This window comes from Etheostoma cragini, chromosome 23 (assembly GCF_013103735.1).
Source record: "Etheostoma cragini isolate CJK2018 chromosome 23, CSU_Ecrag_1.0, whole genome shotgun sequence".
In the NCBI taxonomy this organism is placed as follows: Eukaryota; Metazoa; Chordata; class Actinopteri; order Perciformes; family Percidae; genus Etheostoma; species Etheostoma cragini.
The window spans coordinates 15,592,417-15,617,298 of record NC_048429.1 but is presented as its reverse complement, the minus strand read 5'-3'; the positions used below and the strand labels follow the sequence as shown (position 1 = coordinate 15,617,298).

At 40.2% G+C, this 24,882-nt stretch overlaps 1 protein-coding gene across 1 annotated transcript in view; it reads left to right on the top strand.

Annotated features, from left to right (window-relative positions):
- The window catches only part of slc38a4 (solute carrier family 38 member 4), a 51,554-nt gene that overhangs the window by 7,763 nt on the left and 18,909 nt on the right, over nucleotides 1-24,882 (top strand). Inside the window, exons 2-14 of the mRNA XM_034864129.1 lie at nucleotides 930-1,169; nucleotides 1,929-2,025; nucleotides 2,588-2,703; nucleotides 3,908-3,981; nucleotides 4,903-4,995; nucleotides 6,320-6,401; nucleotides 6,494-6,576; nucleotides 8,505-8,563; nucleotides 9,681-9,932; nucleotides 13,877-13,956; nucleotides 15,791-15,891; nucleotides 16,631-16,755; nucleotides 23,865-24,007. Coding sequence (XP_034720020.1) covers nucleotides 1,045-1,169; nucleotides 1,929-2,025; nucleotides 2,588-2,703; nucleotides 3,908-3,981; nucleotides 4,903-4,995; nucleotides 6,320-6,401; nucleotides 6,494-6,576; nucleotides 8,505-8,563; nucleotides 9,681-9,932; nucleotides 13,877-13,956; nucleotides 15,791-15,891; nucleotides 16,631-16,755; nucleotides 23,865-24,007 — 1,430 coding nt within the window. The 5' untranslated portion in view covers nucleotides 930-1,044. The remainder of the gene's footprint in view (nucleotides 1-929; nucleotides 1,170-1,928; nucleotides 2,026-2,587; nucleotides 2,704-3,907; nucleotides 3,982-4,902; nucleotides 4,996-6,319; nucleotides 6,402-6,493; nucleotides 6,577-8,504; nucleotides 8,564-9,680; nucleotides 9,933-13,876; nucleotides 13,957-15,790; nucleotides 15,892-16,630; nucleotides 16,756-23,864; nucleotides 24,008-24,882) is intronic.

The following is a 24,882-nucleotide window of genomic DNA, read 5'->3' as shown; positions in this document are numbered from 1 at the left end:
AAAGAGAATTTGGGAGCTACATTTTTCTCGAATGACACCTCCCTTGTTGTGGTTGTGTACGTTTTGCTATGGTTTGTGTTTCGCCCGGGCTCCACCCAATCAAAGAGCTCATTGTGTGAGTGACAAAAGTCGTGTATATACTTTTACTGTTAGTATCTATTTATAATCACACAGTCTTTGTTCACTGTCTTTAGCACTCCTTAAACAACTTAATGATGAATGTTACTGATGGAAAATCCCCTGTGTAGCACTGTTGGCTTTTTTTCTTTAATGGTAGTGGGTGAGGTTGAGTGAACCATAAACAAGCAGCCTGTTATTGGTGGCCGTCGGGCAATCTCTTGAACTCATTTCACCTTTGACCTGGTTTCAGGGTTTCTTGACTCAACTCCCACCATGAATTTCTATGTACCTCAAACATTGTAATATCTTCCTGAAGATAGATTAGACATGAGACATCAATTTGTAATTGTGTTATATATTGCATTTTTCCAATAGCCATATAAATAAAATATAGTTAGCGCCATAAATCAGGCTGGTGTGAAATGGAAATAGCAATAAAGCTAACAGGACGGCTGCCCTGCTGGTCTTGGTTGCGCTGTGGGAGGCGCCAAGGTTGCATCATGTACCAGCTCTTTAAGGTAACATAACAAACTCAGTTCCAGGAAAAGAGATGGACTGATTTGCAAGGTAGAGAGCCCCATTTTCCCTTAAATGTTCTCCATTCAAGGCCAAAAGGCCCCATTGAGGCCAAAAAAGCAAGACAACGCATGCGTCTTCAGGCTTGTAATACACTGTAAATGGGCATTCCTCTGGTGATCTTGTATGTTTTTAAGACTTTGGCAAGTATAGCCACTGTTGTTGGAGATGTGAACCCAACATCTTCAAAACTGACTTAGTAGATTTCCTCTGTTCCTTTTTTTTTTAAATAGGTCTTTTGTAACAACTTCTAGCAGAGGTTGAGGAAGAGGCACATCACCGCCTTGTGAAAACCCTGAAACAGTGAAAACCGAACTTCTCCGCCCTTTCACCCTGCCGTGCACCACTATGCCGGGAGCCGTGGATCGTATGGAGCTAAGTAAAGTCTCCACAGAGGCCGATGACGACAGCACCGACAGCCTTGATGACCGCTTCCCAGAGCCCATCGACTCTGAGAAGGCCACCATTGACAGGTCAGAAACCATGATGTCACGATTTCCTGCCCCCCATATGAGCGTGCACCAACAGTCATTTAACATTTAGATTGAGGCAGTTAATACACCAGTGGGACTGCTCAGAATGATTTAAAATTGTTGATCGACAAAGAGGCGGCAATAGGTGTTTGGTGCAGAGTTTTTTTAGCGTGTACCCCATTGTCCCATGCTTGCTGTCTAAGTGACTAATGTGAACAAAAATTGTTAAAATTTGTCCAGCATTGAGCAACAATGCTGTAACAGGCAGTCCCGAACCAGCGTGCAATGTAAATATAGGGCAATTGCACACCGTCAATTTCCATCCACTAAAGTACGGTTTTTGCCACTGTGTCTGACAACATTATGAAAAGGACTGACCTTTTTGTGAAAGAGTAAAGTCTTTTGTTTAACCAGAAACAGCTTTAAGCGTGTATAGAGCCAACCTATTTCCACATGTAAATGGGGGAATTACAGGGTTCATTTCAACCAAACTAGAATGGTGTTTGTTGAAACATTAAAAAGACAAACCACAACAGCTTTTGATTTTATTTTGTTTCTGTCAACTTTGAACCAAACACCCAACTTGACTTAGGTCAACCGATCTGTTTGTTTTCACAACAAAAAGGATACAGTTTATGGCGGGCTTTTTACATTTTGTGTCACAAAATGTAACCTGAAAGTTGACATAATATAAAGTGAATTGTCCACAGTGTATGCATGTGTTTATAATGCTTCTATTTTTTTGTTTAGTTCCTGCAGTCAGTTTATGGATGACATCGAGGATGGAGAAAGCCAGAAGTTCTTGTCAAATGGTTTGATGAAGAAGAAGAAATACGACGAATACCATGAAGAATATGTAAGTAGTTTGCTTCCTTTCAGTCTGTTTATTTAGAGAAAGCCTTGCCACATTAGTCACAATGAGAGCAGCCATTAATCTTGTTAGAAGCTGGTATTACAGTATGTTAGCAAACCAAAAATATGAGCTCTGCTACAAATCACATCACACTGCAGCAAATGTATTTTCATTTTGTGTAGATGGTATTGGACTAAAAAGGCATTCTGGGAAATGTTGGGATGGGTGGAATGATTCAATTCAGTAAATCTTAACTACTGGAAACAATACACAACTGTATCCAACAGTGTGGCAGAATGTGAGAGCGTATATTTCCTTGAATTACAGCTTGTTGGTGACAGAATATATTACTCCTGGCGTTAAAGTCCTTGGGGTTTGCTTCGTCATGTTCCTGTGCATGCACTTGCCAAATGATTGCTATCTTTCTTATTGCAACAACTACACTACTGAGCATTTGTCAATTTCGTCAGATATCTGAGACCGATTTTTATTTCAAAGGCAGACTTTTCAGCAATGTTCATCTGTTTTCCTATCCCTCTTCTTTCTTTGTTTTCTCTTGGAGCAGCATCCCGGCCACACCTCCTTCGGGATGTCAGTGTTCAACTTGAGCAACGCTATCATGGGCAGCGGCATCCTGGGCCTGTCCTACGCCATGGCAAACACCGGCATTGTGCTATTTACGTAAGTACTACTGCGGCAGAGATGATTATTTATCTAAAACCTTCCATTTTCTGTTTATTGACATTCCATCGCCTATCTATTCTGGGATAGGGGGAGAAACGCTCTGGCTTGATTGTATTTCTTTAAACCAATCACAACTGTCCCGGGGGGCGCTAAGCTCCCATAGCAAGAAGGGAGGGAAACTAGACTTTATCCTATCCTTTATCATTAGTAATATATTTTAAGTATAGATGTTTTATCGTGTACTGTACATTTCAATGGGATCTGTACAATATAGTTTTGTAAATCAAAGTCAAAGTGCTGATTACATTTAAAGATGTAACGCTAGCTTCCGCGCTCAACTAAGGCAGTGACAATGGTGGAATTATTCAGATGGACACCCAAGACAAGACGGTGCTCACCGGACTGGCCAATAGGAACGTAGCCCCGCCCATGACATTATTTTTAGCTAGTTTTTAGCTAGACATTTTCTCTCAAAATGTTTTTTTCTCCATAAAATGTTTTTTGTGCTTTCAGTGTGAGAATTTTTTGTCTCGAATATTTTTTCTTCTACTCTCAGAAATGAATTTAGCGCCAGTGGCGCCAGTGGAGAAATCTACATGGGATACATGGCTATGTGTTGGCTGGCCATTGGGACAGAATTAACTCTTGCAAAAATATAAATGATAATGACATTACTACCTGGAATATAGAGCAGTTTTGCCACACAGACACGTTTGAACTCCCTGTGGCCATGATTCCTCTGCCACATTTCTCCAGGCTCTGTCTGCCCCCACGCATTAACAGCATTCATGGGTGGCTTTAAACATCCGACACCCTGCTGTCACCATACACCTCCTGTCCACTATCCATGCCCCTCCTGCGTGGCAACCTCATGACCTGGTGGTGCTTTAAGGAACAAGAGAGCGCTCAGTGTCAATGGAGTAGAGGAACATCACAATAGCTACTTAAATAATAGCAGAAAAGGGAATAATAATAAACTCCTGCTATCTTTTGCCACACATACATTTCCTCAGACACTACTATCACAAACACCTTCTCCATACTGTTGACTTCATGCTTCTTCCTTTCCCCCCCTAGATCATTTCAGTCTCTTTCCTTAGTCCATAGATTTAAAGGATTCATATGACCAAAGCACACAGTGGTTGTTTTCATGTCACATTTTTGCACTGATCACTGACTTTTGCTTTCCCTCTCTGTGCAGAATCCTCCTCATTGCTGTGGCTGTCCTCTCCTTATATTCTGTACATCTTCTCCTTATGACAGCTAAAGAAGGAGGTTGGTGTTTTAAGTTCAATTCAGTTCATATTTCTTTGTGGAATCCCAACCCAGAGGCTGACAAATATTTACCAATGATGTTTGAGTTTGGATTGGGTTTGACCTACTTGACATGGTGCTTTGAGCAATTGTTAGTTTAAATACAGTGTAAAAATAATAAAAAATGATGGATTTGCTGTCTGCGTTGGGATATTCTTGTTCAGTGCTGCTGTTTGCTACGTAAACTCCACACATCAGCTATTTTAGGCGGTAAATATTCATGTAACACAAACTCTGTGCTTCAACTTACATTAACTGTAACCTGCATGATTGTCTCAAAAGAAATGTCAGAGGCGAGCACTTGTTGTCGTTTTTTTGGTGTATAAATACAAATTTTCTTTTAAAAAGACACATGACGGTTCTGACAGAAAAAGTCTGTTGGGTTCAGGTTGGGCTCAGTTACTACTTTCTCTTGCTCAAGTCCCAGCCTGGGGTCGCAAGATAAATCTAAGGGCTTGCGTGCTGATCTCCTGAGTAGTACACAAATTCTGCTGCACAAAATCATGTTTGTTTTTTACACTTTTTATCCAATCTTTGCTTCCTTTTTTGTGTAAAATACTGTAATCAATCAATACTTGGCCTGTCTTTGAACTGCTTACAATTAATAGACATGCAACCTATGACTAGAGGTCAGTAGAGTACATATTAATTACATAAGTACAAATGTCTTAGGATTTAGGGGTCAATAGTCAAAAAATAAAAGGTTGGAAAGTTGTGCTCTAAAACACTATTGGCAAAATTATCTTTTTGTACTGATCCACCCCCTTGTGGTCATAAAAAGAAGTTGTGCTTGAGATAGCATATATTTCAAGTTAACCTGATGTTTTTTGTCACTGAAATCATTTTTCTCCACGGCTAATGTGAACTTGTCTGTTGTGGCAGGATCCCTCATCTATGAGAAGCTGGGAGAGAGAGCGTTTGGTTGGCCTGGGAAAATAGCAGCATTTGGATCCATAATTCTGCAGAATATTGGAGGTAGGCTGTACTTTTGTGTGTGTGTGTGTGTGTGTGTGTGTGTGTGTGTGTGTGTGTGTGTGTGTGTGTGTGTGTGTGTGTGTGTGTGTGTGTGTGTGTGTGTGTGTGTGTGTGTGTGTGTGTGTGTGTGTGTGTGTGTGTGTGTGTGTGTGTCAGCTTCATTTGAAAAAGAAAGCGTTAACTCCAGTTAAAACGTGCCAAATCACGCTCACTTTTAGGTTCATACTTGTATTTTGGGATTTGACAAGAAAAAGTTTACATGTTGTAATGTTAAAAAAAACACTTAATTCTTCATTCTGTACCTGAGCTAGCCCTCTGTCTAAAACTCTCAGTTTTAGCCGAGGCTGTAAGAGAGCGTCCACAAAGTGTACCTCCTATGGTGCCATTTTGATTCTACCTAGCACTCACCCGCTGTTAACATCCCATTGGCGGCCATTCATTTTGACAACAATTAACTTTACATCTGAAGTGTTTAAATACTCTATTTGTCCGTTGTTTATTTCTAAAGAAACATGACAATGTATAAAAGGCTCCATGACCTTGTAACTCACGTTATGGCTCCGAAGCAGAGGTTTTTGTAAAAATAGTCTAAAGATTGTGTCATAACCAAGCAACTTACTGTCGAATTATTGAACAGTAAAGGGTAAGCTCACAGACCGTTTCGACCTACATCAGCTGTTAAGGTTTGATTACTAATGTTAACTACCATTTTAGTTAATAATAATTAGCCTGTGTCTGTGTAATCTCCTAACATATACCTACGCTCTCCGTCTCTGCAAGATTCAGAATGATTTAGATTTCTCTTGGCACAGCTACCAGAAGACTTCCAACTTTCAAACAGTTTGCTCATGTCCCATCTACGTTGTCAGTAATGCTCAGACATCAATGGAAAAGAGCTTCAAATAGACTTCACTGGTCTCCGTGGACAACAGGGTCACATTATCTGTTTCTTTTACTGTATATGTTTTTTTTAGTACCTGTCTCTTTAAGCCCCCCTTCCCTAAACAGCAAAGTCTGCTCTTATTATATATATATATATAAATATATTTTAATGTTGTGACATTACAACTGTACAGAAGTCCTGGCGGCTCGTTTAAAGGCACAGTGTCTGAATACAGGCTGTGTGCATTTCTCTGTAGATTGACTGTTTTGATACTTGGTCCTTTCACAGTATTTAAATAGCACCTCAGCCTGCTTTATATTTACAAAAGAAATGGATAGCTCCCTTTTTACAATATGGGACTTGTAATTAAAATGCTAAAACTATACATGCATGTAATGTAGCTTCTCTGTCTGACTGAAGTTTCTCTGTCATGTCCTGCAGCCATGTCCAGCTACCTCTTTATCGTGAAGTATGAGCTACCGGAAGTGTTAAGAGCCTTCTTGGGTGTAGATGAAATCTCTGGGTGAGTGTGCGTGCATGCGTGTGTTAGAAGATAACTATTGTGTGTGTACAATATTTACAGTAAAGGCTTTAACCCCTGTGATGTGTTTGCAGTGAATGGTACCTGAACGGGAACTACCTGGTGGTGTTTGTGTCCGTTGGAATCATTCTGCCTTTATCTCTCCTTAAAAACCTGGGTAGGAACTCACTTTACACTAGCCATTGTGAATAGAGAGGCAAAGGCCCTCCCCTTCCGTAGATCACCATGGGACCTTATTTTTAAATGTACGGTAGTGAACGGGGAGAGCCTAATTATTTTTTGATCACGAATTGAATTGAGCTATGAATTACACATATGATTTTTGTACATAGAAAAGATCATTTTGCAAGTGAAGAAAGTGTCAGTCTGTTGTAATACTGTTTGAAGTATAAGACTGTGAAAAAATAAGTAGTCACAAAGACCGCTTTGTTGTATGGGCAACTTCTTGCTAATGCTGCTCGCTAATGCTGCTCGCTAATGCTGCAATACTTCTTCTATTTTGGTACCGGGACGTAACGCTACTTGAACGAGCAGCGGATCTTGTTCGTTTTTCCTCTTCCCGGATGAATAAACTTTGCTGGATAAAACACATGAAGTAAGATAACAATACATGGGTTGTGGAATCCAAGCTAGGCTTGCAGGCTAGCTAGCAGCAAGGTGATGTAAATTGTGTGAGACGAGAGATTTACTTCACTTCACACACAAAACTAAGCTGCAATACAACAAAACCTAAGACAAACTGAGACTTTCTTTAGTATCAAAAACTTTTTTTTTCAATTGACTAACATCATATTACAATTCATGGCTCAATTCAAACAGGATAAAAAATATTTTTAAAAGAATCAGGAAAAATCTCTAAATCAGGTCCCATGATAGTCCTCCGTAAGGCGAGAGACTTTGCCTCTTTTTTGTGTATTGTTCAACTATTTTACCACATGCTCTGTAATTCAGTATTCATATTCTAATTCAGAAACAGGATCTATGTCACTTCCTGCAGTTGGAAGCCATTTTCTTTGCAACGTTCTTGCAGCTGTCTGTATGCAACTTGGCCAAACCAGAAGTAATGTAACACTAGTGGAGACCTTAGTCAGCTCTGGCAATCAGTGTTACTGTAAGGGAACACTTCTATTAAGAGTGCAGTCAGCTCCAACACTCAGATGTAATTTATGAGTGCAGATCTGCCTTAGCTTGCTGAGCTACAGAAAGGCTGCACACTGAGCCCGCAGCAAAGATTATGTGATTAAACTAGTTAGACTTAAAGAAGCAAAGAGGATCAAAGTTTCAATTTCATTGAATAAATGACAACAGCATTTCTGATTTTGGTGTTTCAGGCTTTAGATCTGTATTCATGGGTATTATGTTTGATCCAGACCTTATCAAAGGGTTTGATTCCCACTGGAAGTCAAATCTATCGACGTAACAAGGCATCATGAATCAGTTAAAAGTGATATAATGTGTAAAGATTATAACCGTTTGAGATACAAATAAAAAAGAAAAGAATTGCGATGCAACGCCTTGGGCGGATCTACTTTTGGTTTCACTTGATTGACTTCAGAAGTCCCTGTGTGTTGTTAGTTCCTGTACTTAAATGTATCTAGTTATTTTGATGTGGAATTATTATTATACATTTTTTAAAGAAAGTTTTTTGGGGGATTTTCAGCCTTTATTTTTGACAGGACGGATGAAGTCATGAAGGGGGGGGGGCAAATGATATGCAGCAAAGGGCCACAGGTTGGAGTTGAACCTTGGCATGCTGCTCTGAGGAGTAAACCTCTATATATGGGCGCCCAATCTACAAACTGACCTATCTGGGCGCCCATTTTTTAAAGATTAAATACTATTTCATTTGCACTTTTGATATGATATTATCATTATCTGTTATTTTACTCAGTTTATATAAATACTTATTTTTTTAATCATGAGAAAATCGTATTGGGAACTTAATATCGTGAATCAATTTGAATTGCATTGTTATTTCGCTATTAGTTAAGCATGTGACCCATATCTGAGAATAGACACCAAAAAATTGTTATTGACTGTCAGTGTTTGTTGTGGTCCCAATCACTGATGTTCTCTCCTCTTCAGGCTACCTGGGCTACACCAGCGGCTTTTCCCTGTCATGCATGGTGTTCTTCCTGGGTGCGGTAAGTTCAGCTCTCTAAAACATTTTTTTTTTTTATAACTTATGAGCAAAATGTTGGATTCAGTTATAGTAAGTAGCTTTGGGAGGGCGCCCAGATAGCTCAGTTGATATATTGTGCGCCCATATATAGAGCTTTACTCCTCAAGGCAGCGGGCACCGGTTTGACTCCGACCTGCAGCCCTTTTAAATGTCACCTACCCCCCTTCTCCTTGCCCTTTGATGTCTTCAGCTGTCCTGTCAAATAAAGACCTAAATTACCCAAAAGAAATAAACTCCCAAAAAGATTTGGGAGAGTTGTTCATCCATCTTCGTCCACTTATCGGGTATAGGGTCGCAGGGGGAGCAGCTCCAACAGAGGACCCCAAACTTCCCTTGAAGAGTTTTCCATGTTAAAATTTCTTCTTGAAATGTCTTTCACCACCCGCGTTTTGCGCAAATTGCTTAGCGGGATTACATACAAAGTCATTGCAAAGATGTGAATAAACGCAAATTTGCAGCGTGCGCAGCACATGACAAGAACACGCTGCCTTTGCGTCATTCTTTTATCAACGTGTTGATAATATTTCATAGTAACGTGGCGCAAAGCGGATTTACACGCCCAGTGTGAACACAACGTTAAACCATAGGAATAACATGCATGCATTTTGAAAATGGGCGTAGTTCCCCTTTAAGAATGCATCCAATGACTGTGTGTTTGAAAGCTTGCTGTCAATGTTGTGTTTATCGACTGTTTCTACTGCCCTTAATCATGCTGTTTCAACAACATAGCAGAATCAGATTGTTAACTAGCTGTTGCTTCACCCTGTCCTCACTACTCAGAGTTAGGAACTCTAACATGGCCATCACAGGTGTATTACATGGTTTAGAGACCAGTGAATGCAGTTCACGCATTAAGAAAATAACATTGTGTAGAAAATGTGGAACTAGTACCAGTCTATTGGAAAACAGTCTGTATAGACAATGTTTCATTTCCAGGATTGTTCAAGTCGAAAATCCCAGATGTTCCGTTTCCTTCCACGTTCCTCGCATTCTAACCTCCGGTGGGTTTCTGAGGACCATGGATAACTGCTCATATATATTCGGAAGACCAGTACGTGACTCCATATTGTTTTTTCCAGGTGATCTACAAGAAGACCCAGCTGCCTTGCCCTCTTCCTTTCCTTGACCACCACTCGGCCAACCTCAGCACAAACGCCACAAACATGCAGGGGTTGTCCCCACTGCTAAACAACTCGGCGCACATAGATTTCTCCCGGGCCAACATTTCCCCAGTGGTGCTCGGCACCCACCAATCCACCGGTGTCCATGTCAAGCCTCACCCCGATGACAAGGAGATGTGCACGCCCAAATACTTTGTCTTCAACTCCCAGGTACAATGGCGTTGGTACTAGCCTACAGTATGGAATAAGATAACAACATTTTTGTTAGTTGCGAGTGACCGAAATTTGTCTTTGTTTATAATTTGTCTTTGTTTATAAGAAACATAAAGGATAGAAATAGAAAAATGGTTGGGTTAGGGTTACTTTTGGAAATGTTATAGGTTACCGATTTTTACCCCAGTTTACCCCATTTAAAATGTAATAGTAGTAAGATTTTTATTACTTTTCTAAATTTCGAATGAACGTTTCCAACTGTTAACCATTTCCAAATGTTTAAACCTGGTAGTTTTAGATAGATATCTATTGATCCCAATAAAATGGGAAATTACAGTTGTTTTGTTTTTGATAGATATATATTTATTGATCCAATATAATGGGAAATTACGGTTGTTTTGTTTTAGTTTTTCTGATAGATAGATAGATCAATATTTATTCATTTTAATAAAATGGGAAATTACAGAACTACGGAACTTGATCCTAACAGATGGGTGGCAATGGGTGGCGCTGCAAATTCAAACAGGAGAACCAATCAAAAGCCTCAGAATGTTGCCAAAAGAAGACATTGAGCACGTGGTACTAAACACACAATGCAACACAATTTGTATTAGTCTATAGCCTTGCTTTTTACAGAAAATATTGAGATGCCACCCCCAGTGTAATCATGGGTAACTGCCGCCGGGCCTTCTACTACACAATGTCAGCATGCTGCGAGACGGTATTTAAAAGCTTAAAAGCTTAAGTTAGGTTGTGATGCTGTTACGGATACCTTTGTTTGGCTTTCAACTCTTGCTCAAGTTGTTCAAGTTCATTGTCATATCATTTGTATACATTAACAAGTCTCGTTGGCAAAAGGGGGGGAGTTTTGAAAGGCAGTCCCAGTGGCTTGGATCAAGGTGTGTCATTTACTCACAGACACAAAGGGTCCTCCAATTATCCAGTTTCAACATCAAATCAGAGACGTACAAATGGGCAGGATAAGTAGGGGTGTGCAATTAATCAAAATTTTAATCACACTCACGATTTTGGCTGCTCACAATCTCACCTGATTGAGAAAAACACAATTTGACTGTTGCTGTTTTTTTTCAAGTTCAATAAATGCAAAATCTTCCCAAAAGACGTGAGTAATGAGTTATAGTTTTTAAGAATTGTAATATCAATATTAACCAAATATCAAGCAGCTCTAAACTATTAAATAAAGAAAAATAGACACAATATCCATCCATGTGAATGCTCTACATTTAAATTAAGAAAAAAATGAAAGAGTTGTGAGGTTGGGCTCACACACAGGAATGCATCTTACAGTCTACAAATCTAACAGAAGCTGATTGTCAAGTATTCGCCTGTACATGTTAGGTAAAGGTGGGGTTTTTAAGGGTGTGTTCTGACATCTGTGTGTGTGTGTGTTTAGCGCTTTGTTACTTGACCCTGATCATAAATCAGGATAAGAGTATGACACATAGCATTAGAAACCCAAGTTATGCCAACCCAGGCTGTGATCTTTGCATTGAAGAAGTGGAGGCAGTCATTTCTAGGGCTGCACAATAAATCAAATTTTAATCACAATCACAATTTTGGCTTCCCACGATCAAATTTGTGTGACGTGAGATTTTTTTAAATGCGTCATTCCGTTCAAAGAACACTCCCCACACCTTAGTCTCTAGATGTAGACAGTCATAGAGGACAGAGTAACGGAAGGAAAATTCAACAGATAGCAGTCGGTTATACGTTGGTACCAGTGTACTAGTAAATGCAAAATTTTGTCCCTTCTTTGTTGTTTTTCAGACAACAGCCGTGACCAGTGCTAGATGGTGCTAGTTAGCGTCTGTTAGCTCAAAGGGCTCTAAGGTGGTAGTTACCGTCTGTTTCCTCATAGGGCTCTAGGGTGCTAGTTAGTGTCTGCTAGCTCACAGGGCTCTAGGTTGCTAGTTAGTGTCTGTTAGCTCACAGGTCTCTAGTGTGCTAGTTAGTGTCTGTTAGCTCACATGGCTCTAGGGTGCTAGTTAGTGTCTGTTAGCTCACAGGGCTCTAGGCTGCTAGTTAGTGTCTGTTAGCTCACAGGGCTCTAGGGTGCTAGTTATTGTCTGTTAGCTCACATGGCTCTAGGGTGCAACTAATATCTTTCCTCTAGGTTGCACTGGTGCACCTAATGTTCTCTCATCCGCTGCCTCTCCATAAACAAAGCAATGTTGTTTAATTTTGCGTTACATAACCAATTTCTTCTGTAAAACCGTGTCCGTGTTTGGATCTCTCCATTTATTCTCCACGCAGCCCCGCCTCACAACGGCCGCCAGTCTACACTTCTACACTTTTCCACAGTTTTAACTGTTTTTAACACAGCTGTATATTGTTAAGCATGAGAGGCAAACCTGTATTTGTACCAGTGTTTCTGCTGGTAACAGCTACCGCGGTTGCCACGGCAAACAACACAGAAGAAGTTATTGAATGCAACTAACTTCAGTTGGAGAGTAACAGCGTGTGAGACGGAGCCTGCTGGACCTGGGCGAGAGATGTGACCCATGGCCAGAATATCATAGCTCTTAAAAATGCAGCAGGGTGACGATACAGACATTTCATACACACGACGTCTGTAAGTATACTGACCCGCCATTCGACCCGTGCTGGACCCATTCATAATGAGTAGCGTCCATCGCACTCTCCCTCTCTCCTTAGCTCTTTTAATTAGTTATTGTTGAAAACAAGTGAAGGAGCTTTCTCAGAGATACATTTTTTTTAAATATATATCCTAGGCTATTTCAGATAATTTTCATTTACATGTGTTGCAGCTGTATGTCAATACATTATACAACTTCAACATAAGAGTAATGTAGCATAATATGGATGTGGAAGCAGTTATAAATAGCGTATGTGACTTTTAAATTTGTTTTGGTTAAAATCAACAAATAATTGTGATAATTAATCGTGATCTTAATTTTGTTCAAAATAATCGTGCAGCCCTATTCATTTCACCTTCTTTGATGAGACTGTGTTTCTTTTGTGCTATAGAGCGTTTAAGTCATATCAAATCACATGCCAGCTGCAGTTTGATGAATAAGGTGAAAGGTTTAATTTTTTGGATTAGGAACACTTTTATCAAAAGATGGAGAAAAATAAAGAGAATGTTGTAATCAACCTGTCAGTTTAGCTGGGGGCAGTGGTGGAAGAAGTATCCAGATCCTTTACTTAAGTAAAAGAACTAATACCACACTGTAAAAATACTCAGTTACAAATAAAGGTCCTGCTTTACCATTTGTAGGCCTGTTTGTTGCTGGGTAGTTTAATTTATAATATAACATAGTATTTTATAAACTACGTGCCTTTTGTTTGCAAAAATCTTAACCTGTAAAGTAACTTGTAACTAAAGGTGGTTTTTAAAGGGGTCAAATTTTACCCCAGGGACGACAGGAGATTTTAAGAATTAAAAGTAAAAGTACTCAAACTGATTAGAAACTGGAAGCCATCAAAACAGTTCTGTTTTTAAGCGTTGGATTTGTAGGTCTATATATTATACCACATAATACTACATCATTTTATAAACTTCATGTGTGCAAAATGTTAATCTAAAGCTGGCAGATGAATGTAGTGCAGTAAAAAGTACAACATTTCCCTCTGAATTGTAGCAGAATAGAAGTAGAAAGGGGAATGAAAAGAAAAGACTCAAGTAAAGGACAAGTACCTCAAATTTGTACTTAGATACAGTGCATTCCACCATTGCATGAGAGTCACAAAGCATGCTAACAGTGTCAGCCAAAGAAAACAGTGCTGGACCACAATGCCCCACCATATTTCGTCAGCTTGGTGTGTTGCTTCTTTTTCCCTTAGCCTTGGAAACACATTCCTTGTAAGAAGGAGAACTTTCTGTTCTCCGTTGTTGTTTATGGACTGCCTGAAGCTGAATTTCTGTGTCTTAAATCTTTGTGTGCATTGTTTTTCCCCAGACGGCGTACACTGTGCCCATCCTGGCCTTCGCCTTTGTCTGCCATCCAGAGGTGCTGCCTATCTACAGTGAGCTGAAAGAGTAAGTGTGCTTCTTCCCTTTACAACAGAGGTGTCCAACTCAACTTCCCTAAGGGCCACACTGGGAAATGAGAATCACATCAAGGGCCGGACATGTAGAGTTTATTGCTTTTATGTCATTGAAAAAGTCAAATATCTTTGATTGTATTATTTCAGGTTTCAGGAGTCTTTTCACTTGCAGTTTGGTCAATTAAAATGTTCCAAAATGGACTGCGGGGTGTGGAGAAAATCAAATATTGCGATATTTTTGACCAAATACCTCGATATTATAGTGTTGACTATTGGAACTTTCACAAAATTCAATGAGATTTTTTATAAGTAATTATCAGTAGTGGGGATATAATGACTAAGTGGGTAAAGGCCAATAATAGAGCAGCTAGAATAGTCTGGTAGGTTCAGAAAATGACATCCCTTTACTGTAATGCAGCCTGTAAAACCAGGAGAAGACAATGCTTACGTCATATTAAGATATCCAATATCTAGGAGGATGTCTAGTCTCATAGCTCGATATCAATATATTGCCGAGCTCTAGGTTTGAAAAAGCATTAGAAGTGTCAGGAATGTGTCAAAGCACTTTAAAAAAGCGCCCCAAAACATGGTAAAAACTAGGTGGGCTAAAATGTATTGTGAACCTAAATGAATATGGGGGCCAGATCAAAATTTGCAAGGGCTGGATTTGGCCCGCGGGCCTTGACTTTAAAACGTGTGCTCTACATCAAGCTGTGGAACACCATCACTATCTATATATATATATATATATATATATATATATATATATATATATATATATATATATATATATATATATATATATATATATATATATATATATATATATATACGTATACATAAACTTTAATTGGGGCTCAATCACAGCTGTCTATCATGATCATTATAGCATCAAATAACGAATAAAACACTTAAGCAAACATCAAGTACTTTGTTTTGTTTTTTATTCCGGCCGATGTCCCATCAGCCAAAATGGGGGCGGGATTTACGGTACGGCCCACATGGGGGTCACACTGTGGGCTGTGAAAAAGTGTTAGTATTTGATGAGTGGGGAACGGTCTGGGAGAGCAGGTTGGACCATTTTGTTTTTTTCTTAACTACAGCACCTAAGGGTCAGTTCACCCAAATTAAACCTATTTTCTCGAATCCATGCACATAGTCTTTTATTTGGATGAAAAGAATTACCAGAGTAGTAGTCTCCATATATCTATCTATCTTTACTGCAAGTCTTTTGCCTGGAAGACAGTCAAACCTAGACCTGCACATTTGAGGTCGGGAAGTTCGGTCTGAACTTGATCCATTGGGGAGCAACCATGCTCAAACCAGAGCTGTTCATCCAATCAAATTCTCAGGGCGGGCTTTATACGATGATGGACAAATGATCAATAGTAACGTAATCAACCACGTCACCAAAGAGCGCTTGCGTTGAATTAGTTTACAACAAAGACGGCTGCCACTGGGGAACTGAGATGTGTAGTAACATTGCGTCTGTTACAGAAGATATTGACAGCGCATTCATTTAAAAAGAGGAACAGAGAACCACAATCAAGGCATTGGCCAATCGGGAAAATATTTTTGCCATCTATGGGATTCGGCAACAGTTCCACATACGTCACATACTCTGTTGCTCTGATTGGTTCTAGCTCTAGCAAATTGAGTGCAAAGGCATTTATTTTCCCCCATAATCCCAGCCCAATAGAGCAGTATCAGACTCATATTCTGACTAGAATCTGAGTATGACCACATCAGGCAAGCAAGTCTTGCGTGCGGCTCCAAACCTTTGGAAAGTGATGAGACTTCTTTAAATGTGCGTTTTGTCTCTACAGTCGCAGTCGGAAAAAGATGCAGAACGTCTCCAACCTGTCCATCCTGACTATGCTCATCATGTATATGCTGTCAGCGCTGTTTGGCTACCTCACCTTCTATGGTAAGAACATCCAGACACAGGAGCGGGAATAATGAACTCAGATCAATAGTGAAGTAATATCAGTCCTTTATTCAAGACAAAGCCAATAAGAGAATAAATGCTGCTTACTTTAGCTGGAAAGGGAACAGTATTTAGCTTTGGAATCCCAGAAAAAAAAAAATCAATGCCATTTTATTGACTAATAATCTGAGTAGGTGTGCTAATTTAGTTTTTTTTTTCTTGGCCGACCCTCATTAACCGATCAATAGCTTATATCCAATCAATAGTCTATATCCACTCCGTTCCACTTGTGGGATTGCTCCGGTAGTAGCACTAGCAGGTTTAATAGTACGTTAAAAAAGTGGTTTCGCAATAGTATTGAGTAAAAGTTGACATGTTCCAGTCTGTGATTATCCATTGGCATACATTCCTTTAATTGGAAAGTGACAAACATTGAAACACGCAAAAAGCGTCAAAAGTGTTGAAAAAAGGGACAAAAATGCAAGAAAAAATTAAAAACGTTGATAAAAAGTGTTGATTTTGACGGGAAGACAACCCAAAAATTAAGTCAGTCAAAATACTTATTTTTGGTTATTCATAAACGTCCCTAAGTCTAAGCCATCTAAAAGCGCGGGTATTAAAGATGTCCCCTACAAAATCCTGGAAATGTACGTACTGGTAATTAGTAAATTTAGCTTCAGCGTCTGTCACCTTTTCTTATCATATTGTTCCATTTTCCCTCTTGTTTCTCCTCCAACAGAAAACGTGGAGGACGAGCTGCTCCACACCTTCACTAAAGTGTATAAGTTTGACACGTTGTTGCTGCTGGTGCGTCTGGCTGTTCTCACTGCCGTAACTCTGACTGTCCCCATCGTGCTGTTCCCTGTGAGTACACCATGCAGACTTTTTTTTTTATACTCTTTATTGATCGCCAATGTGGAAATGACAACTTAACAAAGCCTCATGTGTTTGTTTGGTCAGTCTTCTCTGAGGAAAAACAGGCTTAGGTGTGATAGAATGTAACTTAGTGCATGTAATCAAGTACTGGGGGGGGTAAAAACAATGATGCGTAGAATACCAAAGAGGTTAAAAGAAAAGTAACAAGCTCGTTGTTGCCTAATGTAGCGGAGTAAGACAGTTTCTTCTTCACAAATCTACTCAAATAATGTAAAAAGTATTGTGATTTAAAACTTCTCCTAGAAGTATTATAATAAAACTTACTCAATTAAATGTAACTGAGTAAATGTAAGTCGTTACTACAAACTTCTGTTTACTTGAGTCTTTAGTTTTTGTGCCACTGTCTACTTCTAGTCTGTTACATTACAGAGGGAAATATTGTCCTTTTTTTACAGCTTTAGTACTTTTCAGATTAACATTTTGCAAACAGGTAGTTTATAAAATGATGTATTATTGTAACTACCCAACAATATATAGACCAAGTCCAACCTTTAAAAACAGAACGGTTTTGATGGTTTCTAAATTGTTTGAGTACTATTACTTTAAGAATATATCCTTTAAGTACATTTTCCTGATGATACTCTCAATTCAGGACTTTTAATTATAACAAAGTGTGAGATTTTTTACAGTGTGCTATTAGTACTTTGACTTAAATGATCTGAATATTTCTTTCACGTGCAGTACTACATATCGATAGTTAGGTTTGGAAAGCAGAAAATATTTCCTCATTGTAAAATATTATGTTATGGGCTCATTTCTAGGGCATTTGCATTGATGTTCTAAACAACCTTGCCCTCTTTTTTGTCTTTCATTGAGCCTGATTCAGCACTTTTATAATGTCATTCACGTCAGAGTGGACACAAACATACACCACCCTTATAACTTGACATATCTTGCCGCTGCGTTCCGGCCAGCATTCATTCAGTGGAACATTACTGCCACTTTGAGTCATTCTGCTCACAGACAGCATTTTGTGTCCGCTGTCGAGTGAGACTTTATTTGTCGATTTTTGGACGCCCTGGAAGTTAGGGAAGAAAGAAGAACACGCTGTTCGGTTTGGCACTCCGCGTGTGTCGTCATCTCAAATCCCGGAGCACACAGCCTGAGGTCGTAAACAGCCACTCCTCTTAATTACGCAGACACCCACAAACACACATGCCTACGCACACTTCTAAGATCCCCTTCTAAGAGCCTCTCTTACTGTGTGTTTCTGTTTCCCCATTCTCCCACAAGCTGGGGTCGAAGGTTAACCATGTGCATGTGATGTCCAGCTACCAAACTTATCGTATCGGTCGCATTCGTTCACACACACACCCCTCTTTCTTCCCGCTCCATATATGTTCATGGGCTAATTTTAGCGTGGCCCCTGTCTGACATGGGGGGGAACAAAAATGGCTGCTAGCCAGAGGAAGTTTCATGCCCCGTTTTAACTTCCATGCGGGCACACACACACACACACACACACACACATACACACACACTTGGTAATATGTACAGCAAAGCCAAGCAAGCAGCTGCTAATTTGTGAATCATTTCTGAAGTGGCTGCAGGGACAGAAACCAGCCACCAGGGGGAGGCGGAGTTGTGGCTGTTCAGTCACAGGAAAGCAGACAGAATGATGCAGCAATGACTGAATGTTAAAGCTTGACACAGTGCATGCACACACACACACATTTACATGTGTTATATAATATAAATATGCTCATAGATATCCACTGTCTGATATTCATGCATCACCACTTTCTCTTACGTTTTAGCCGTTAAGCTGATGCTTGCGTTCTTTCACTGGATGTGGATGCTCCCGTTCTCCCTCTGACTCAACCACACACACACACACACACACACACACACACACACACACACACACACACACAGCCCCACCCCCATGGCAGACAATGACGTTTTTTTTTTTTCAGTCACGGAGAATGTGAGATAGGATCCCCCTCTCTCTCTGCAGTGGAAGTTTACAGACAGTGGACAGTGGAAAAACCCTCACCCTGACGGCTACCTTCAGGGAGATAGGGAGGCGGAGCCAGTGTCAGGGTTGGGGGGAGGTGTTGGCTAGCAGGGAAGGGGAGGGAGACAGAAACACAAAACATTGCCAGAGCACAATCCTCTAAATGTGCTGTGATAGAAGTGGAAATCTGCATCAAAGCTATTGAGGAAAACTCTACGGATTATATGATAGTGGATGTGGAAGAATACCTTAAGCCCATCTCTGGTAAATTTAGGAATGTGACCAGCCTTTTAATTTAGTTAGATTTGGCTTCAATGTTGCTGCAGTAACATCTAAAAGTGGAAATCTATCAATTTTGTACAGGATTGCCCAGTTTACTGGTCACATGTGTGTACATTTGGTACACTTCCACTGTGTGATCAAGAGTTATGACCCTACCACTAAGAATTTATAAGCAATATGGTATGCAATATTAAAAAAAAAAAAAACTTTGGGGGTACATTCATATCTTGAAAAACGGAATACTAATATCTTTAAAGAAAAGCAATTTTGATTTTTCTTTCAGATGATACTCAAAATGACAACCTCATAGTTTGCCTGGTTAACTACAAACATGAAATCACATGCACGTTTTCCTTCTTTGGCACATGTTATTCATATATAAGAACGTGGAAACTTGATATGGAACCATTTTTATTTGTCTATACTTCTCTCAATCTGATTTGGTACTCACAAAAATTGTAAATGTAATTGAAATATAGAAAAGATTGCTGAGGGAGTGCGAGGGAGGAGGACTAAGATAACAGAGGAGATACCATTTTGATAAGTACGGAGAAACACAAGCATGAAATGGGATGCCTCGAAGCAGCTGTGGTGAATTGTAGCTTAGTGAAAAGAAAGATCCAGAAACGTAGCAAGGGTTAGGACCTCCTATCCCACTGTTACAGCAGAAACCTGTGTGCTTGTGGGCCTTAAATCAGCTATGAAGCTTTAAAAAAAAAGTAAATCAAATAAGTTGTGTTAAAGAACTGCTTGTCTTTACCTGCATGGAATTTCTATCAAAAGATGTGAGTCATAGCTTGCTTTACATTAGCCAGTGTTGGTTATGAGCACTAGTTGCTGGGAGACGGCAATGTGAAGAAAATGGCCGACCTTAGCCAGTACTGTTTGTGAAGGGGGGTACAAAGTTGATTTGTGCGTACATTTCTGATCAGGAATGTGCATGTGTGCGAAGTTGGGAACATTTAATTAACAGACCATCACTATTCTTGTAGTAAATGCTGTCACTGTATCGTGGTCAAAAGATTGGTGAACTCGGACGTCTGCAAGGCATCGGATCAAAAGAACTACCCGGTCGCATCGTCGCTCTGCCAAGTTTCCGTTTGACATTTGAGAATCTCGCCTTGAATCCTCCTGACCTTCATTTAGCATGGAAACGGCTACCGGACTTCAGCGAGAGATTAACGTTTGCTTTGTCTGGTACTGTCCTTGGCTCCAGTGGGGAAGTTCTATCTGAGAGTGTGTATGTGTGTGTGTGTGTGGGAGTGTGCGTTTGGAGATATGTGTTGGGGCATGAAAGTGTATAGTGTGAGTGTATGCGTGTGCGGTCACGTGAATGATGGCTGCTAACAGAGACCAGCTCACACAGGGCTTTCCAGGATCCAGTACATAATGAAAGGGCTTTATGTGGAGTCAAACATGCTTCACTTCTCAGGCTCCAGCTGGGGAGGGAAACCATGGGAGACGGCTGGAAACCGCCGTCACCTGTATGTCCTACCATCATGTAGTAAAATACCGGTCTTAATCCACAAAAGCAATCTAACGCTTGAGTAGCGCTAGCATGGTCTCCAAAGCCTCGTATGCTAGCAGTTGGTTTACTGGTATTTGTTTTTTAGTCTTGAATATTTGCAAATGGCAGAATGATTTTTTTTCTTCTTAAACAAAGAAAAGTGGAACTCTCTTAACTACTATCTGGTTTATCCATATTGACTTGGTTTTTAACATTTCAAACACTCCAATTGAAGTTTAGATGAGTTAGCTGGTAAGAATTAGCTTGCGTGCTACAGGCAGCATTATTCAACGTTATTTGTCTTCTAAAGAAACTGTTTTATACTCCTTTTTATATTTCAGAGCCTCTTTCTAGTAAAGCACCCTTTTATAAAGGATTTGTAGGTTTTAACTCTGCTCCATAAAACAATTAATAATGCTTTACTGATCAGTTATAATCATTAGCTAGTAATAATAGCACCATGAAAGCAAAACATGCCTACCGGTGTATAGCTATTGTTAACCCTTGTGTTGTCTTCACGTCAAAATTGAAAATCAACACTTTTATTGACGCTTTTTTTTTCAATGTTTTTAACTTTTCTTACATTTTTGTCCTTTTTTTCAATGCTTGTCACTTTTTTGACATTTTCAACACTATGTAACACTAACTATTTAACTTTAGTTTACAGTTATTTTTGGAGTTTATGGTCAATAACCCTCATTTATACCTAATGTTTTGAGTTAGAAAAGCAGAACTTAGTAAATTATTTACTCTAAAATTAAAGGAATGGATGTTGATGGATAATCAAAGACTGGAATATGTCAACTTTTAATCAATACTATGCTATAAAAATCTAATAAGACACCCCAAAATTGATGAAAGTAGAGATCTGTACTAGCCAAAGAGCGTTGTGTGAAATCAATCATGTTATTTTGGTTAAGTAAAATGAACATTGATATGGGGATTTGGGTCAATTTGACCCAAGGACAACATGAGGGTTAAGAAAACATTTTGGGGTAGCCAGGTGGTAAAAAAAATGTTTTTTGATGTTGTTTCTCCTCCTCATCAGCGTCTGCAGTTATGAATGGTAATGAATTGTTTACTGATTAATTTGGGTTCAGATGCACTGCAACTGTTTCAGGTCAGAGTTCAAATGGGCCATTGGAGGGGTTCTCTGATTCATTAAAGAGTTAAAAAGATGACAAAAGTGTGACGCTGGAGGAGGATTTAAACCAGAACAAGATATTTCCAAACCTGGCTGCCCAAAAATTTTTGTTTTCAATGAACAGAGGGAAGTATTACAGGCGTCACCACTAGAGAGCTTGTGTCATGGCATCGTGGTTGGGATCTGTCTTGCTCTTGAGTTTGTTTTGGCTGCAGTGAAGCACAGTTTGTGATGTTCTTTTTTTCAGCTTAATTCGTCTAGTTTCAAGTAGTGTTAAAAAAAACTTGATTTTTGTTTTACTTGAAAAGGGAATTTTCACCTTGATGTGTGTAGCCTACTTTCAGTTCACACCCAGGATCTACATCTGTTATTTCGCTGCTGTCACAGAGTGCCTTCTACTCTGTCTTACCCTTTGAATATACTTGCACTTGCAAATGTGCACAAAGAGAGGAAACACAACCACAGTTTGCAGCAAATGGGTTGAAGTGCACATGGTTTGTTTTCAGCTACTTCTTTTGCAGAGTTAGCTTTCATAGCTTAGACACTAAGCGCCTGGTTTGTTGCTAACTGGCTGAACCCAGATTCGGATGGGTGAATCCGGCTGCCGACAACTAGTCCATCAACTCCCTCTGTTTGGGAACGTGTGTGTGCCGGCCTCTGACACGTAAAGAGTAGGGAGCAAAAAGTGTGTAAACTTCACACTTTGAACTCCAAAGGCTTTGCGCCAGGTAACAGTGGGGTGCTGAATTGTTTAGAGCCTTGGGGAGAAATGCTGCGTCCAGGTTCTAGTTTTCCGAGCCAGGGCTAATTATGTCACAGCTGGTGGTGAGGGGGTGACAGCGGAGGGGGCACGCTTGAAGAACGTTAGGAAAGGTGTAGTAAAATGATTGTCTACAGCATATCTCCCATGAGTTTTGGCTTAAAGTGGGGAAACCTTTTTTGGCAGTGGACAGTAAAGAGCAGACCTCATGACAGTCATGATGGAGGTCACTTGGTTCAGTCTGACAGTGCAGAAAATCCAGTTAGTGTGATTATTTTCTTTCCCCATGCTAACTGGACATAAATCTTGTGCTTAAGTCAGACTTGAAAGGATACAAAGACGGCATGTGGTGTTCTGTTAGCAGTGGCTCTTTAAAAAAAGAAAAGATTGCACATGTTTGTCCTTTTCAGGTAAACTAAATCAAAGTCACTTTCCCTGAAAATCCATTTGCATCTCATATTTTATTCTCCACACACACAAATGTCTGCCAGAGCTGTAATGAAACGTGTTGTTCTGATGACTGGTGGCCCTCATTTATTTATTTATTTATTTATTTTAAATATGGGACCATTAAGTAAAAGAGGAAGGAAGAGTGACAATAGCTGCTTCTTGTAAAGCGGCTTCTCCCCCTGCCCCCCGCAAACCCCCTGCAGGCGAGCCCGCCCTCCTCTTACTCCCGGCTGATGCAATCCCATGCTTCTATTACACTGTGGGCGATAATCCTGCCCATCTTTTTTGAATGGCCTCCGTAAGCAACGCCCCTTTGTAACTTTTCCCATTGAGGCCTGCGGGTGTCAGGTGAAACCTGACACCCGCAGGCCTCAAAGGGAAACACCCGAAACCTTTCACCCACTGGAGGCTTAAAAGGGCTGCCTATGGCTGAGCACCATCAAGCGTCTTAGCTGGGATCTCCTGGTTTTCTCTGTTTCAAACACACACAGTATCACACTCAGACACACACTAGCCTCATAGCACTTGACACACTTCAGTCAGTGGTCAAGTTTGGGCACAGGCCTGCAGACATCACGCAGAAGACTAACAAGAAGAAGAAAAAACTTCAAAAACAACAACAAAAACGTCCAAATAAGTCAACAAAAACGTTTGGGAAAGTGTCTTAAGGAGGTTTTTAACTTAAAATTTTGAGCCAGAAAACTAAATGGTGGTATACGGGAAAACAACATGAGGGTTAATGAATTATTTGTATCCTATCAAACCAAACGGTTACCTTCTGAAGTCACAAGCAAAAAACTTGCTGTGATTGTTACACATCCCCCCCCATTCTCATCTCAGTCAGATGATGGTGGAATTTTATACAACTTTGTTGTAAAATGATCAATTAAAGAGACTTGAATGTCAATACCATGTGTTTTTCTCCCACACCCCCCAGATCCGCTCCTCCATCAACACTCTGCTGTTTAGCAAAAGAGACTTCAGCTGGCTTCGCCACATGCTGATTGCCGCCGCCATCCTGGCCTTCAACAACATGTTGGTCATCTTCGTCCCCACCATCAGGGACATCTTCGGCTTCATTGGTGAGTCTCGCACTGACACGTGGAACATGAAAAACCCACAACATGGACAAATGTGAGTTAATGAAACGGAGTGGAGCAGTCGAGGCCCGATTAGCACCTTTAGTTCAAGGTTCAGCGTTTCATTAAGCAATGACGCTGGAAGCACAAAAGTTTAAAGTGTTGGGTCGAGTCTGCTGTGCAGTTATGTGAGCCGTTTGTGACCACTGGATGTAAATGATCAGGTTCTCGCTGCCAACAAACACAAACACTGAAAACTACAAATATGTAGACATGTCTCCCTTACATTTTTGCACGTAATTACATCTTTAATTGCTAATGGCTTTTTGCCTACCATAGAAATTAGAAGTGTCCTACTCCCTCCCTACAGGGTGTGCTAAACAGTCAAGGCTTATTTATGCTCCCTCAAAGGTCCCATGGCATGAAAATGTCACTTTATGAGTTTTTTTAACATTAGTACGAGTTCCCACAGCCTGCCTATGGTCCCCCAGTTGCTAGAAATGGTGATAGGTGTGAACCGAGCCCTGGGTATCCTGGGTGTTGAAAGCAGGTTACCAAGGTTACCTCCCCCTTCTCTGCTTTGCCCGCCCAGAAAATTTGGCCCACCTATGAGAGAGAGCCATAATGGCTTTCATATGCGCAAAGCGACACTTGGTTAAGGCCACACCCCCATCCTCCACCTCGCCCCCCCTCTCTACTCCTCCAAATCTACAGAGTCAGAAATGGCGCCTACTCAGGAAAGCTCTTTGTGGGACTGGCTCTAGTGGCTGTAATTCTGCACAAAGGCTGAATTTTGGGAAAGAGACTTCAGATACAGTATTAGGGGACCACTTAGGTCTATATAAAAGAGACTTCAGATACAGTATTAGGGGACCA